General features: G+C 41.2%; 2 protein-coding genes across 19 annotated transcripts in view; one reads left to right on the forward strand and one right to left on the reverse strand.

Annotated features, from left to right (window-relative positions):
• The window catches only part of piwil1 (piwi-like RNA-mediated gene silencing 1), a 9,784-nt gene extending 4,962 nt beyond the window's left edge, over positions 1-4,822 (forward strand). Inside the window, exons 11-21 of the mRNA XM_031849517.1 lie at positions 298-415; positions 633-747; positions 855-1,042; positions 1,435-1,507; positions 1,711-1,911; positions 2,862-2,965; positions 3,127-3,197; positions 3,296-3,449; positions 3,706-3,831; positions 3,923-4,070; positions 4,322-4,822. Of these exons, the coding sequence (XP_031705377.1) occupies positions 298-415; positions 633-747; positions 855-1,042; positions 1,435-1,507; positions 1,711-1,911; positions 2,862-2,965; positions 3,127-3,197; positions 3,296-3,449; positions 3,706-3,831; positions 3,923-4,070; positions 4,322-4,438 (1,415 nt within the window). The 3' untranslated portion in view covers positions 4,439-4,822. The remainder of the gene's footprint in view (positions 1-297; positions 416-632; positions 748-854; positions 1,043-1,434; positions 1,508-1,710; positions 1,912-2,861; positions 2,966-3,126; positions 3,198-3,295; positions 3,450-3,705; positions 3,832-3,922; positions 4,071-4,321) is intronic.
• A 489-nt stretch (positions 4,823-5,311) lies between these two features.
• Positions 5,312-15,145, reverse strand: part of rimbp2b (RIMS binding protein 2b) — a 71,301-nt gene continuing 61,467 nt past the window's right edge. For 9 of the 18 annotated variants that reach the window (XM_031849513.1, XM_031849504.1, XM_031849497.1 and 6 more), the window contains 9 exons: positions 14,927-15,052; positions 13,410-13,591; positions 13,109-13,277; positions 12,877-12,939; positions 12,485-12,588; positions 11,389-11,415; positions 10,789-10,860; positions 9,870-10,004; positions 5,312-7,386 (listed from right to left, as the gene is read on the reverse strand). In XM_031849513.1, the coding sequence (XP_031705373.1) occupies positions 7,195-7,386; positions 9,870-10,004; positions 10,789-10,860; positions 11,389-11,415; positions 12,485-12,588; positions 12,877-12,939; positions 13,109-13,277; positions 13,410-13,591; positions 14,927-15,052 (1,070 nt within the window). In that variant the 3' untranslated portion in view covers positions 5,312-7,194. Of the gene's footprint in view, positions 8,992-9,869; positions 10,005-10,788; positions 10,861-11,388; positions 11,416-12,484; positions 12,589-12,876; positions 12,940-13,108; positions 13,278-13,409; positions 15,053-15,145 lie in introns of those variants that run through there. The other 9 variants (XM_031849512.1, XM_031849503.1, XM_031849516.1 and 6 more) reach the window with 7 other exon arrangements.

The following is a 15,145-nucleotide window of genomic DNA, read 5'->3' on the forward strand; positions in this document are numbered from 1 at the left end:
GTGTGTGTGTGTGTGTGTGTGTGTGTGTGTGTGTGTGTGTGTGTGTGTTAATTCATCTATAGCTGTGGTATTGGATGTGTATTTATGAGGTTTTGTTTACTGTATACACAGAACACTTTTTACACAATTGTTTTCAGTTGTGACAGGCATAATCTTGTGATCACAACACGACAACATCAAAGTCCTTTTGAGGTTATTGGTGACGGTAGTTAGCCTGTTTGGATGTCATCCATGGTAAACTCTACCATTCAGTGAAATCTATCATAACTTTGAATGAAAACTTAATGTGTTTGACAGGCTTGACTGACAAGATGCGAGCTGACTACACCATCATGAAGGACTTGAGCAGCCACACAAAACTGGAACCAGATGTGAGGGAGGGACGCCTCAACAGATTCGTCAGTAATATACAGAAGTAGGGGATTATCCGTGGTGCTTTTTTTGTGTAGTTATTGCCTCAAGTTTCATAGTCACATTTTACTCTTGACATTTCCCTGCCTGTTCTTGATATGTATCCTCACTGTTTCCCGTTGAAGTGGTCCTCATCTCAGCAGCTTGTGTAATTCATCTGTTCATATGCACGGAACTTGGAATGCAAGGCTTCGATTTAATTCCTAAACATTATTTCATAGGAATACTGACGCACAAGCGGAGTTGGATAAGTGGGGACTCAGCTTTGATAAGCAACTCCTAAATCTGACTGGCAGAGTCCTTCCAGCGGAGAGGATTTTCCAGGGACCAAAATCGGTATAATATGCTTGTGGTTACAGAAAATTGTTCTTTTGAATTACTTAAATGAATTGTATTTATGTGCTCTTAATTGAGAGATTAACATCATAATTTGTGTCACCCAGTATGACTACAACCCCAATTCAGCTGACTGGTCCAAAGAGATGCGTGGGCTGCCTCTGATCAGCGCTCCTCCACTGGATAACTGGCTTATGCTTTACACCCGTCGTAACGAGGGCGAGGCCCAGTCCCTCCTGCAGACCCTCAACAGAGTCTCAGGTCCACTCAATATCCGCATGAAAAGAGCCGTCATGTGAGTTCTAGCATAAGAACGATGAGAGAGAAAAATGAAATCCTGGAATTTGAAGCTTTTAATTGTTAAAACTGTTTTAAAGAGGTTGATTCAACTTCAGGATAATTTTGGAGGTTTGAGTTGTAATTCAATACACACATTCTAACTTTCATGGGGAAAGGATTTAATGCTTGGCCCACGTAATACACTGGCTACTGAGTGTATAATGTAACTTTTCTCCGGTACTTGGAATATTTTAATGTTTTAAAATGTTTTATTTAGTAATGAAAGCTTCATAATTTAATGATTTGTTCATCTTAGTCAATTTATCGTTGCCTAACGAAGCAAATTATTATGATTTTTGGTCAAATTGGTTTTGTAATTTAATTATTGCAAGCTCTCTTTTTATTTAGGATTGAGTACGAGGATTATCAGGAGTCTCTCCTCAGAGCCCTGCAGCACAATGTTGGACCCCAAACACAGATGGTTAGTGACTAAATATATAATGCATTAACGTGGAGGTGCAGATAACCTTCATACGTTTGACTTTTGCATATTATTTACTCGGTGCTTTGACATTTCTTGTTAACCATGGATGAACGGTAAGGTTTACATGCTGTTGTTTTTGAGGCATAGAGATGTGCTGTGTCAACAAGCAGCATGAGACCTTTCATCTGTTTCTATGTTAGGTGGTGGTGGTTCTCCCCAGCAACAGGAAGGACAAGTACGACAGCATCAAGAAGTACCTTTGCGTGGACTGCCCTACTCCCAGCCAGTGTGTGGTTGCCCGTACCCTCAGCAGACAACAGTCACTCATGACTGTGGCAACCAAGATTGCTCTTCAGATCGCTTGCAAGATGGGAGGAGAGCTCTGGAGTGTGGAAGTCCCTGTAAGTCATGTGCACTCTCATTCATTTGTACGTCGAAGAGGTTAGGCGTGTTTGGGAATACAAGATAAGTAGTTCTCGAGTGGATTAAGCCGTCGGATGTTTTAGAGCAGATAAAGAATAGAACTGTTATCGTTAACTGTTTTACAAATGTTGATCACGGTGTCGCATTTAAACAAGACACTATACAGGATGTCACAAGTGGAGGAATCTGAATCAGGTTTGTTAATTGATTTGGAGCTGGTTGCACAAAGGCTTAGACCAGGGGTCGGCAACCTTTACTCTCAGAAGAACAAAAAAAAAAAAATCTTTCTCCTAAAACACATTTGATTCTTTTAATGAAGGTAAAACAAAGTGGAGCTGCGAGGATCTTCTCTGCATTATCCGTATCCGCGTGTCGTATGCTACATTTAGGCAGCAAAACTAAAAACTGTAGTTATCAAGTTGGCAGGAAATGGGACTAAACTTTTAGCTGACACAGCTTTTAGCCACAGACTGCCGACCCGGGCTTAGACTGACAAATAGACACAGACATCCAAAAATCCAACCGTGTCCAAAGTGGCATGGAATGATTTTTCTTCATGCATGTTTTGCCATATTCACTATCATGTTTTGGGGGCCTGATGCTTGTTTGTCCCATATTTGAGACATAAATATGACGTTCACATTCTTTCTCTCTGATTCAGGTATGCATTGTGGATATTAACACTACTGTTTATCAGCGCTAGCTTGTAAACCTGTATAGCTGTACCCATATGTTACTCATTAGGTTTTTCCACAGGTCTGGGTTAGTGAATGTGTTATCTGCAACTACTTGAAATTAAATTTTTGTCCAAAGCTGGAGGAGAGAAGGGATTCATTAGTTTTCACGAGAGTTTTTGAGTCCATTTAGGGTGGGGGGGGTACAAACGCAGACATTGCAAATCTGTACTGATGTCTCACCTTTTGTGCAGCTCAAACAGCTGATGATTGTGGGCATTGACTGCTACCATGACACCATTGCTGGGAAAAGGTCTATTGGAGCTCTGGTGGCCAGCCTCAATCAGGGCATGAGCAGGTTAGTTTCTACAACCGTTTCTTTCCAGACTGTACCTTGGTCTACAGCCTGAAGAAGGCTGCACAAATCTGCTTTACAATAGTTGTATTGGTTACCTCAGTCTTTGATTTAGTGCCATAGCACAAACATTAAATTGTGACATTTCTAATGTCTTTGTCAAGGTGGTACTCAAAGTGCGTGTTGCAGCACAAAGGCCAGGAAATCATGGATGGACTGAAGCTGGCTTTATGTGGCAAGATGCTTTCCACGATTCTGAATTTATTTTAATATACACATTAATTCTCTATCAACAATGTTGGCATTCCTGTCTTAAATGTGTTTGTTTTCCAGGTGCACTGAAGGACTACCTGAAGTTCAACAACTGCTTGCCTTCACGCATCATCGTGTACAGAGATGGAGTGGGAGACGGCCAGCTGCATAGCGTCGTCAACTATGAGGTTTCACAGATCATCGAATCCATCAAGTCCATGGGGCAGGATTACGAGTAAGGTTTTCGTCGTAATAGCTCGCTCAAAAAGCTGCTGCACTTATAAGTAGTCCATGAGACATAATCACCCGTATTAAACACCTCCCTGTCCTTAGGCAGATGCTGAAACACAAGTTATGCCATCAAATCTGGTTTAAATGTGGACTTTTTTCATATTTAGGTGGAGTTCACACACTGAGGAGTTGAACAAAGCTCAAACTGATTTGTAAATTGCCAGTTTTTTTAATGGAGCCTCTGCATCTGCTTGTCATAGGCCCAAGCTGAGTGTGGTGGTGGTGAAGAAGCGCATCAACAGTAGGTTTTTTGCCCAAATCCACGGCAAAGTGTTGAACCCTCCCCCGGGCACAATCGTTGACTCAGAGGTCACCCGTCCGGAGTGGTATGTTGTTTTTTTTAGCTGTTCCTGCATTTGTTTTAAATGTTGTTGTTGTTGTTGTAGTGGCTAACTGTTGTGACCTTTTGTTTGCCAGGTACGATTTCTACATTGTGAGCCAGGCTGTCCGCATGGGAAGCGTCTCCCCAACCCACTACAATGTTGTGTACGACACCAGTGGACTGAAGCCCGATCACATGCAGCGGCTCACCTACAAGCTGTGCCACATGTACTACAACTGGCAGGTAGGCTAGCTTTGAAATCGCTGCGGTAATAAGCTTGTTTCATCCTGGATGGCTGTACTCGTAGTTTCTCCAAAGTTGAAACTCTTTCAGATCAGGAGTGGGCATTTTTTAAATATTTGGGTACAACCTGTTATTGAATTTCCAATATTTAAGAATAACTGATCAGCGCCAACATTTAGCCCAATAAAGCATTAGCAAAGGTCAAAGTGTTTTTGGGAATCAAAATTGTGGTTTATTTTTCTGTGCTTCAGGGGATCATCAGAGTGCCCGCTCCCTGCCAGTATGCCCACAAGCTGGCTTTTCTTGTGGGTCAAAGCATCCACAGGGAGCCCAGTGTGAAACTGGATGACCTCCTCTTCTACCTGTAGGATGACAAGACGAGCGGTTTGTTTGCCTCTGACTTTTAAGTTGCCATGTTAAAAACTATATATAAACTTTATTTAAGAAAGTTCTAAGTTAAGTTTTGCCAAAGCTAAGTAGTTGTGTTTTTTTTTTTTTATAGCCTTTGTGTATTGAGTTACGCAGTTTGAGAGGTCTGACTACAGACTCAAATCAGGGACCAAAAACTACTGTTGCATATATGATAAACAATGCACCCTGTCTGCTGTTAAAAATGCACTAAAGTAGATGAATGTTCAGAGTAATGTCACAATTAACTTGATCTGAGTTATCCACGCTGGTCCTGAAGTGGGAAATATTTCATTTTTATTTCTACAATGTCCTTGTTGTATTCACTTATAACTTAATTACAAGTTGATGTTGTCTTTTGAGTAATTAAAATATAATTTTTTTTTTAAATGTCTATTTTGTCGAGTGTTTCCTGGTGATTTGTGGATCATCTGTATTAATGGCTGTCCAGTTGGGAGTACAAGCATGCTAAAATATCACATTTGTGTTAGTAATAAGGTTCTTATGGGTTAACGTCTAGGAACTATTACGGCTGTAATAAATGGTTCTAATAAACATTTGTTTGCGTTATGTCATTTTGTCTTAAGTTGAATCACCCATGCAAACATTACAAAATATCAAATTTATTTAGATTTCTTTTTTTTTTTTTTTAGAAAATATTGCACATGCACACCCACACAATAATTTGTAACCATCAATATAGGCTGATATTTCTTATCATAAAGCTAGCACACAATTGCAGACTTTTAAACAATATGGTCTTCAAGACACCATGGGGAAAGCTTGCACTGTTTGATTATAAAGTTAAATGTACAAAAAAGGCAGTTTGAAAATCAAGTATAAACATTTTAAACAATTTTTACAAATGGACAAAGTACAAAAAGAGCAACAGTCACTCAAAATGAATAGAAGCGATGTCTGACGACATGGTCCATAAATAGGAAAAGTTGTACATCAGTTTATCGTAGGTTATCATGGCTGTCCGGCCGAGAACTGTACAGAAAGTATTACAGAATGATTTGCATACATTCTTTTTTTTTTTTTTTTGGCAGTTTCAGTTCAACTCTTGTATAAAAAATAGGCTAGATTTTCAAATGCATGAGGATGAAATGGCAAACAGAATGGGGAGGGGGAAATAAAGGAGTTTCATTTCACGCACAAAGACGGACATCTGCAAAATCCTTTTGGGCAGCTTTGAAAAATACATTGGCTTTCAATTCATCATACATTCACTATTCTACATTAAGGTGTAGATATATGTATTGATATACAGTACTTGTATTCTGCACCAACCAAACTCGGACACACTGAACAGGCTTCAATGACAGATTGGGTTCAATAAACATCTCGGATCTAATCGATTTTGGGTTAGAAGGGTCGAGGGGCAGCGTAGAGGTAGCCATGTGTCTCACCGTCGTCTACTGTGAAAATGGTCAAACCTTCAGTCTTGTGTTGTACGTTGTGAATCAAATGCAGTACAGTAACAGGACTTAATTTGCTGATGCTATATTACAGATTAGCTGTATCTGTTACTTTGTTTATGTAATGTTTTTGTCTTTGTAGAGCAGTCATTGTTTTAGATCCAATGTGCATCAGTGTGGCATAAAAAAACAGTAAACTCAAATAAAAAATGTCCCTTTATTCACTCTGCCTAAAAAAAAAAAAGGTTGGTATGCTGACAATGTTTGCTCTTTTCCATCACCTGTTTTCTAAAATTCGAGAATTAAGAATGATTAGGTACTTTAGATGAGGGACATGTGAACACAGGAGTCTTGGACGGTTATATGTAAGCTCTGGTCCTACGGAAGTCACGACAGTCACACAATACCCTGCACATCACAAGTCAGGATGAACATCTGCTAACATATCTCATGAAGTACCAACATAAATGAGCAGTAGGCATGGAACTGCATGCTCTACTTGGCAAAGTACAAACCATTGTGCGATTATAAGGCAAATACATGGAGGTTGGATCTACTAGGCATTTCCATTCAACCTGATTTTTATGCAGAGACCCTGTAGTAGATACAGTATGTGCTTGTGTGCCGACATGTTTGTGGGGGGGGGGGACTTGCCTCTATCACAGATGTTGAGATAGGGCAGAAAAGTGAAAGTTATCTCTGCTGATTTGTCACAGTTTACTGCGCAGCGAGTCAGCCACGCTGTATTTAAGGACTGCATGCTCCAGGTTTCCATTTTCGAGCCCGTCACATTGCATGCACTCTGGAGGGCTCAGGTGGGAATGTGCTGAAGTAAAGCATGCAAACCTCTCATACAATGCAAGCGACTGGCTGGCTGAAACACGCTTGTGACCCTACAAGTCCATCTTTTTCTTCAGATTTTAAAATGGAGGTTTACTTGATCCCTCGGTGTTTGAACGACATTCTGATTTCTGTACACCGAGACACTGGTCTGACTCATAATGTGGCGTAATCAGTGCCATTAGACCAGAGTGCCCTGTCTCTGTGTACAGTAAAACATCAGTCAGAGACTCCGAGGTAAGATACTCAACACACACATCAGATCATAAATATGAAATGTGTTATTGAAAATATGTAGTGGATACTTTTAACAAAATACAAATATTCTAGTATACAACAGATGTACAAGAATAAAGCATTTGTTAAGCTCACAAATGCCACCTGTCCACTGTGATGGATTTTTTTTTTTAACCACTACAAGGAAGTGGATGACACTTTCCAAGTCTGTCAAGAAATTATTTTACAGCGCCAAGTCTTTGCAACAGTGTCTTCCCTTTGGAGAGCAGTCCCTTTTTCTTTTTGGAGGAGTACATGTCCAGTGGGGCCCTGATGGGACTGCCGGGCCCCAGGGCCAGGGAGCCAGGGATGTGTGGACGCACTGTGGGAGAGCCTGCTCTTCTGGGCGGACCCGATTTTTCCAATGGAACCTAATGGGAGACCCGTAAGGGACAGTTGAGGGTGTTAAAAAGCCAGCCGTCTCGCACACCTCAGTCACTACTCCCCTCCTTCTCTTAAGTCCTTTCTGTCTCAGCAGGGCCACCATGGCTCTGAAGTCTACCTCCCTGGATATTGTCCTGCGCACTCTGGTATATAGATATACACACTCCCTCCCTCCCCCTCTCTCTCTCTCTGCCAGGTAGAAACAGTGTTTCTTTTTTATGAAGCTGCTTGGATTAAACTACAACAACACAGAATTTAAGCATGACATTGACTAACTTCCCCATCAATGTAAGGTGACAACATTTCCCAGCAATGAATATCAAGGGGCAGGACAGTTCCTCTCACACAGACAGATACATTTGCTTTTTGGGACAAGTGGGACATATTTATACCACATTCACTTTCCTTCCCCTTAAATATATATCTATATCCATATAGATATAGATATATATATATATAGAGAGAGATATTTACTGATACAACTGGGTTACAGAGAAACTACTAGTCACTATTCCTTTTCTGTAATCATGAGCTAAAAGGCTCCTTTAAATTGCACTTTGGGAAGACAGATGGTGAAAGATTCCATATGAGGCTATATATATATATATATATATATATATCTGTTTGAAACACCAGAAGATGTACCATCTCAAAACCATTTTGCTTTATTTAGTATTTTATTACAGTTTAAAGTGAGACTTTGTAACTTTTGTGGAAATAAATAAACATTATTCCACTTACAAATGGAAGCAAAACACATGGTTGCTCAATACACTCAGGGGTTTTGTTGCTACCACCTTACTTGGTCTGGTATGACCAGTAGCTTATGATGGCTAATGTTAGCAAACTTTAGCTAAATATTGCTGTAAAACAGACGTTACTGTGTCAGTTTGTCTTTTATCATTCTTCACAACTTCTGGCACATTTGAGCTAAAAAGTAGTGTGGGAATTCTGTCATTTGTAGCCGCTGCTCAGCAGAAGTTCCAGAGTCTCACTTTAAATCAGTAACTATTAGTTGACAATCTGATAGTTAATCCTGGCTCACAAAATTAGTACCGATTTGAAAACCTAAATGCTAACTGTTTTGATAAAAACTGAATGAAATATCTTCATGCTTGTCTTTGGGGTTTTGCATAGAATTGGTACGGTTTTCTGGCACGTCACACTGCACTGACAGTCTAAACGTTATCATTCATTTTAACTAAACTTTTTGGGTAATTGTACAACAATGGCCTTTTAGCGTACCATGAGTTACAGCAGGAGACTTATTGCAGGAGACGGACATTGTCATGTACAACACTCAGAGAAACAACTGAAGATACCATACTTCTTGTCTAATGCATTGGCTGGGTTTACTAACTAACAACAAACATTAACGAGTGTTTAGATGAAACAAAGAGGAATCCTAAAACTACCTAAAGACATAGCAGCACTAAAGGAATGTCATATAAAGTATACATGTTGCATACCAGAAGCTAAGGGTACCCATGTCATCTGCATTAGACGAGGGGGGGGCGTACTCTTGGTATCCTCAGTTGCTCACTTACGTGACGGAAACAGAGCCTTTAAGGTGTGAAATGAACACTCTTCTTCTGTTTTGCCGAGCGGGTGAGGAAAAGAAATAAAAAAATATATATATGGTGATGGCATTTCAATAGTTTGCACTGTGACAATGTCAAATTAGACCACAAGGAAAGAAATATCTGATGACACCTATAAATATTTCAACAATTGCATTAGTTGTTAAACACAAAATAACATATATTTACATTTAGTAAATAATTACTTCTGAAATTATTCTCTGATGGCAACATAGGCTCAGTGACCTTTGCGTGCTACTTTACAAGAAAGCAAATATACAAAACAAGGCGTTCAGGAGCAGATACAAAAGTTGTACTACACTAGACTGTTTATATAAAATGTTCAAGAATTCATGCAGCTGGACTATAGAACATGCTGAGCTACAGACTACATAGTTCATCTTTGAGTACAACAAAACTATTTACTCTATTAGAAATGATTTGAGATCAAACACAATATATTCATAAAGCATCTGTTAGAATGCTAAATATGCATGTGCAAAAAGTGTTAACTGCTGTTTCTCCAAGACAATACAGAACAAGTAAAAAGTCCCAGGAGCACCCCCCCCCCTCCATTCTACTATCATTGAGAATGCTTTATGAATACAATAGATCCACGTATTATACAATGCACAACTTCCCCCCCCTTTCACAGCAGTAAACATGAAAAATAAAAGTACCTCTGTCAAGTATTAGTCTTAAAGTTTTATTTTTTTATATAGATCTTAGACATCTATTTATTTACAGTGTAATGCTCAAAAGTCAGAATTCCCATCGCACTTCAATGAGACACACACACACACGCGCACAGACACAGTACTAAAGGAGATAGAAGGAACTGAAAAGAGTAAATGGATGAGAGAGGGCTAGTACTGCGAAGGAGCATGTACCCTTTTGGTCTTTATCCGTGCAGGAGTGTCCTGGGGGTATCGAGATGGTGAGTCAGTGAGAAAAACCTCTACATCATCAGGCACTTCTTCTAGAAAGTTGGAAGGAACAAGTCCCTTGTGTCCATTGAGCTCGCCCTGCGGAGTAAACAAGGACAGTAAGACTAAATGTTACAGTTTAACTCTGACGAGGTGCATAGGAGTCAAAGTAAAGCTGCAATAGAGGTGAGAGATGGGAGGATGTCTTCATGTACACAAGCCTGTATGTTCGGCTTCTCATCAAAGATTAGCAGTTAGCTAGTGCTTCAAATGAAAGTCACATAACGTCTATGGAAAAAAAATGAATGACTTTTACTACCAGAACCAGGGGCCCTAAAAATAAGTCCTCCCACTTCCTGACTCTACTGACCATTTGCTTCCTCAACATAGAAGCATGCGAGTCTCCAATGTCATTTAACAATCCATTAAAATAGCCTCTCTTTTTGTGTTTGTGTAGGTTTAAGTTATAATTACATCTCCTTTGTTTCTGAGATAGACATGTTTTTTCCCTATCAGGGTGGAATGATGCATTGCTCTAAATGCTACAATATCCAATGAGCCGCAACCACCATAGCTGTGGCAAAGAATCCAAATGAGAGATTTGACAAATTAATGCAGCTTTGCCATTGCAATAGCAAACAAAACTATAATTGCCATATTCATCCAATTCAGTCATTGCCTTGTATCAATCAATCATATTATTTCCATCTTTTGTACTGATGATTCAACAGGGACAATTGCATGCATACCCAAGTCCTGGAAATGCACACCTACAGGTGTGCTTAGTCAGGTAGCACACCTGTAAGGATGCACTGTGCACTAAATAGTCATGGGGAAAAACAGATGTTCAACAGACATGGAAATAGAAATGTTTCACACTTACATAATGAAAACCATCTTCATCTATTTCACCAAAAACTGTGATGACGTCACCGGCACAGAAAGTCAGTTCACCCTGCCAAAGAAGAAAAGATCCTTGAAATACATTTGGCCTGTTGTACTTTTCCTGTTGTTTACAGCAGTATATGTGTGCAGACGACTTTCCAAAACATCAAAATGTACTGGGGGTTTGACGAGTTTGAAATGCTGTGCTTCCTTTTCCAAATCAATGTGATGCATCTTAAACACGAGTGTCAATTCAGTCTAGGCAGACGGACTGTTGCAACTGTAAATGCATCAAACGTTGGAAATTTGAAGACAGGATTGCAACACACTGGGCACATCTGTCCTACAGGATTTCCGAGAACACACAGACCAAACATAGCGCATGTACAGTATGTAGGAGACAGGTTGACACAAAAGACCAAACCGAGGAGGGGAGATGCTGGCTCAGGCAATGCATGAGGGGCTGTATTAATGACCACCGGGGACAGGGGGCCGTGACCCGTCATCTGAAGCCCACCTCCTCGTTTGCACTCCAACAAACGGGGGAGGAAAACACACACAGTGCAGACAGTACCGTACCCTCCTCACTCTCACTCACCTCCTCATTCAGTCTGTTGCCCTCATACTGTGTCGGTGGCAGTGCCAATAGAAAGGTCAGAATAAGTGAACGGGGGAAGTGGGGCAAAAAAAAAACAGCACGGGAAAGTAATTCAATCCTAGCTTACACAATGCTAACTGTAACTCCTCATTCAACCTCACCTTTGTAAATACAGGCTCTTTTCACAGCTGCCATTTTGACACGTCGCAGCAGGGTAAACACAGGTGTGATTGATCAGATGAATTATGGTCCCATTCCATTTAGTGTGTCACAGCCATTCCAGTGAGCCAGCATGCACTGTACCAGGGCCCTGGCCTAACTAAATGGAACATCATAATTAATGGTATTAATAACACCCGTGTTTACCTTGCAATGACACGTCAAAGTAGCTGCTGTGAAAAGGGCCTAATTCCCTGAATCGCACTGAAAGCAATAGTTCGATATCATCTTACCAAGAGTTATACAAGAAGGTCAATACCACTGGTTTAAAGCGGTAGCTAGGAGATGGTTAGCTTAGCTTGACATAAAGACTGAAGGCAGGGAGAACATAGGAAGGTACCACTCTCATGTCAGTCATGAAGGTTTGTTAGCAGCTGATTAGCTACACTTAGCACAAAGACTGGAAGTAGCTGTAGACAGCTAGCTTGGCTCTGTCTGTAACCCTCTTAAAACTACAACTTCTCATTTTTACATTTTGGCTTTTGTCCAGATTAAACAAAAAGGTGTAACGTGTTATTTAGTGTGCTGAGAGATGCTGGTAGGCAGATTTATTCAACTTTTGACAGAGCCAGACTGTTTCCCCCTGCTCCAGTTTTTGTGCTAAGCTAAGCTAAGCGAGCTTTGTAGCTTTATGTTAAACGGACCGACACAAGAGTGATATCAATATTCTAAGCAACATAGTGAAAAAGCCTATTTTCAGAAATGTCAAACTATTCCTTTAAATTCCGAGTTCAGAAAACAAAACATTAGATATCATCGTTGTGCCTGTGCACCTCAAATATATTGTTTTTACACAGTTTTTATGCATTTTTTAACATGATGGTGGTGACAGGATGAACATGACACAGTGAATAGCTGGAGCCATGGAGGACAGTACCTCTACATCAACGTTAGGGGAGCTCTCTCGGGGGTCATAGTCATACAGAGCCACCATTCTCCGCGTTGACATTGGATGTTGACGGCCGCTCCGCCTGTTCCTCTCTATGGAGGGGAAAAATAATAATGGAGAGAAAAAGCATTAATCAGTGGGAATGATGTAAAAACTGTATTGTTGGGTGTGATGACCTGTGATGACACGCAATAGCCTTGCGAGTCCAACAAACTTTGCAATCTGATCATCTGGCTTGCAAGGTAAAGTATTCCTACGTTCATAGCTGGGGAAAGCTTAGCGGCAGCAAATATAGAGGAAATTCACAGATGAATAAGGATGGTGAGAAGTGAAATAAAGCAGTAAAGATGAAGCAGAAGAGCATCTAACTGGAAACAGACCTCTCTTGGACTTTCTGGACCTGCGATTTATTGAGCGGCCATCTTTGAAACGGTCACAGTTCACTTTACAGGAAAGCAGAAAAACATAATTAAGTGGGAAGAGTATAGAAAAGGAAAAATGCATCTTTATAAGACGGTTCAGTAGAGCATTAAGTGTGTGATAGAGACACAGAGAGGTACAACGGCAAAAAAAACAAAAACAAAGTGGTCCTGAAGGAAAATTATGCCTCACCTAACTTCTCCACAGGAGTGTTGAGTGGAAGAAAGCCCTGTTTTAGGAGCTGGTCCATCATGTCGTCATCCTCTGTTTGGATCTCAGAGACCATGTTACAGGGGATCAGACCCACTCGGTCTCGGACTTTCGCCCTGTAGAAGCCATCCGTGTCTTTATTCCCAAAGACCTAAAGAAACAACAAAGTGTTAGTCAAAAACAAAGACAGACACTATAATTCCTGCAACTAGATTATTAAAGAAAGTTTAAAGAAAGAGTACATTGTTTTAGCTAGGTATGAAACATAATAGTAGGCCAGCACCTTGATGATCTGGCCCTCCTTGAATGGCAGCTCCTCATCCGCAGCATCGGGGTTTGGAGACATGGACATGGGGTCATAGTCAAACAGAGCCACGAACACACGGGTCATCTCCTCCGGCTCTGATTCCTCATAGTAATCCGGGGAGCGCCGTCCCCGCCCCTGCCTGCGATCGCCAAAGCCGTCTGAAACATAGAGGAGGCCTCTGCTGCTACTACCAGCCGTATACAGCCACGCTGGCTGTAGAGGCAATGAGAGCAGAAGATGTCTCTTTGTTAGAGCTGACAGGGGAGAGGGCGATGAGATGCATGTGTGAACAAAGAGCCAAAGATCGAATGCAATAATTATGCTTTTAGTTTTAATCTCTTTCACTTTGAAAACGGTACTCCTGTTGTGTGCACGCACCAAAAGCAAAGGATGCTTCCACCAAAAAAGCTTGGTACAATCGGAGCACACCGGGGTTCTTCGTTCACACATCTCTGCTTGCTGGCGTGACAGTCTCTAAACATCATAGCACGGTGATAGCACAGTACAACACAGCACAGACAGGAAACACATGTCAAGCAGTTTTTGGGGTGCAAGGGAAACTGAATGACTGTGCGCACCAGGAGGACACAAGTAACACTGCACTATTGTTCATTGCTGTTTCACTGCCTTATCTCGCAGAGGCTGATTAACATGCATGCTTTCCTAGATGATGAGGAGAGCATTCCTACATCAAATGCAGGTGTACATACGGTCATGCTTTTAGGCCACATCTGGAAACAATGTGCAGCAAAAAAGGGAAAAGGAGGCACGTTCCCAAGGGAGATAACACATCAAATGCCCCAGCAGTTCCTGGCAGCGCAGATATCAGTGAGGTGGAAGGGATGAACCTGATATCAGTTCCCCATGCTTCTCATGGATCACCATGTTGAATGTTTCAATGGCAGATTGTAAGTCTGAATGATGCCTCAGAGATCTTGCAACCAACACTAACTAAGCAACTGAAAAGTGATTTTTGAAAGATGTAAAATGTGCTTCAATGGTGTAAAACCTGTTTGACTTCGATGGCAGTAGAGTTGAAAAATGTGCAACCGAGTTAAACCAACAAGGCAGTCTTTCCTTCGCACGGTATTGTAAACGGCTCATGCAAAATTAAAGCAAACGGGCTACTGGCTCAAGAAGGCGGGAGGAGAAGGAAAAGAGGAGGTGGCAGAGAAGCTAAGTTAGAGGAGGGCAGGCTAAGTTAGTGTGGATATGGAGGGTGGATGGGAAGAGTAGGAGTGAGTTGGGGTTTCTTGGGATTGAAGGTGTAGGAGTACATACAGGGAAGGGATTTTCATTCTCCGAAAAACAGGAAAAGTGGCCAGTCTTGTCTTCCCCGGTCAGCTTTATTCAGCTAAGCTAAATTAAACAAAGCAGCTAACTGTCCAGCACAGAACAAAAGACCACCATATCACTGCATGTGTTTCAAGAAAGATTCTTGGCCTTTTCTGGCATTGTCAAGGTGAATTATCATAGTCAGCTGCACCACATACCATATTGATCCTCTGAGGACATAGATCGCCATATCCTGCGCCGAGCTACACTGCCATAGTAAACATCCTCCTTGACGGGTGAGAGGTTCCCCTCACTCCCCTCACTGTTACTGTCCATGGTGATCTCTACAGAAGACACCAATCACAACGTTACGGTCAGAGATCCCCCGCACACACACACACACACACACACACACACACACACACACACACACACAC

The sequence above is a fragment of the Anarrhichthys ocellatus genome, unplaced genomic scaffold (genome assembly GCF_004355925.1).
Source record: "Anarrhichthys ocellatus isolate YVR2014 unplaced genomic scaffold, GSC_Weel_1.0 scaffold9, whole genome shotgun sequence".
NCBI classification, from domain to species: domain Eukaryota; kingdom Metazoa; phylum Chordata; class Actinopteri; order Perciformes; family Anarhichadidae; genus Anarrhichthys; species Anarrhichthys ocellatus.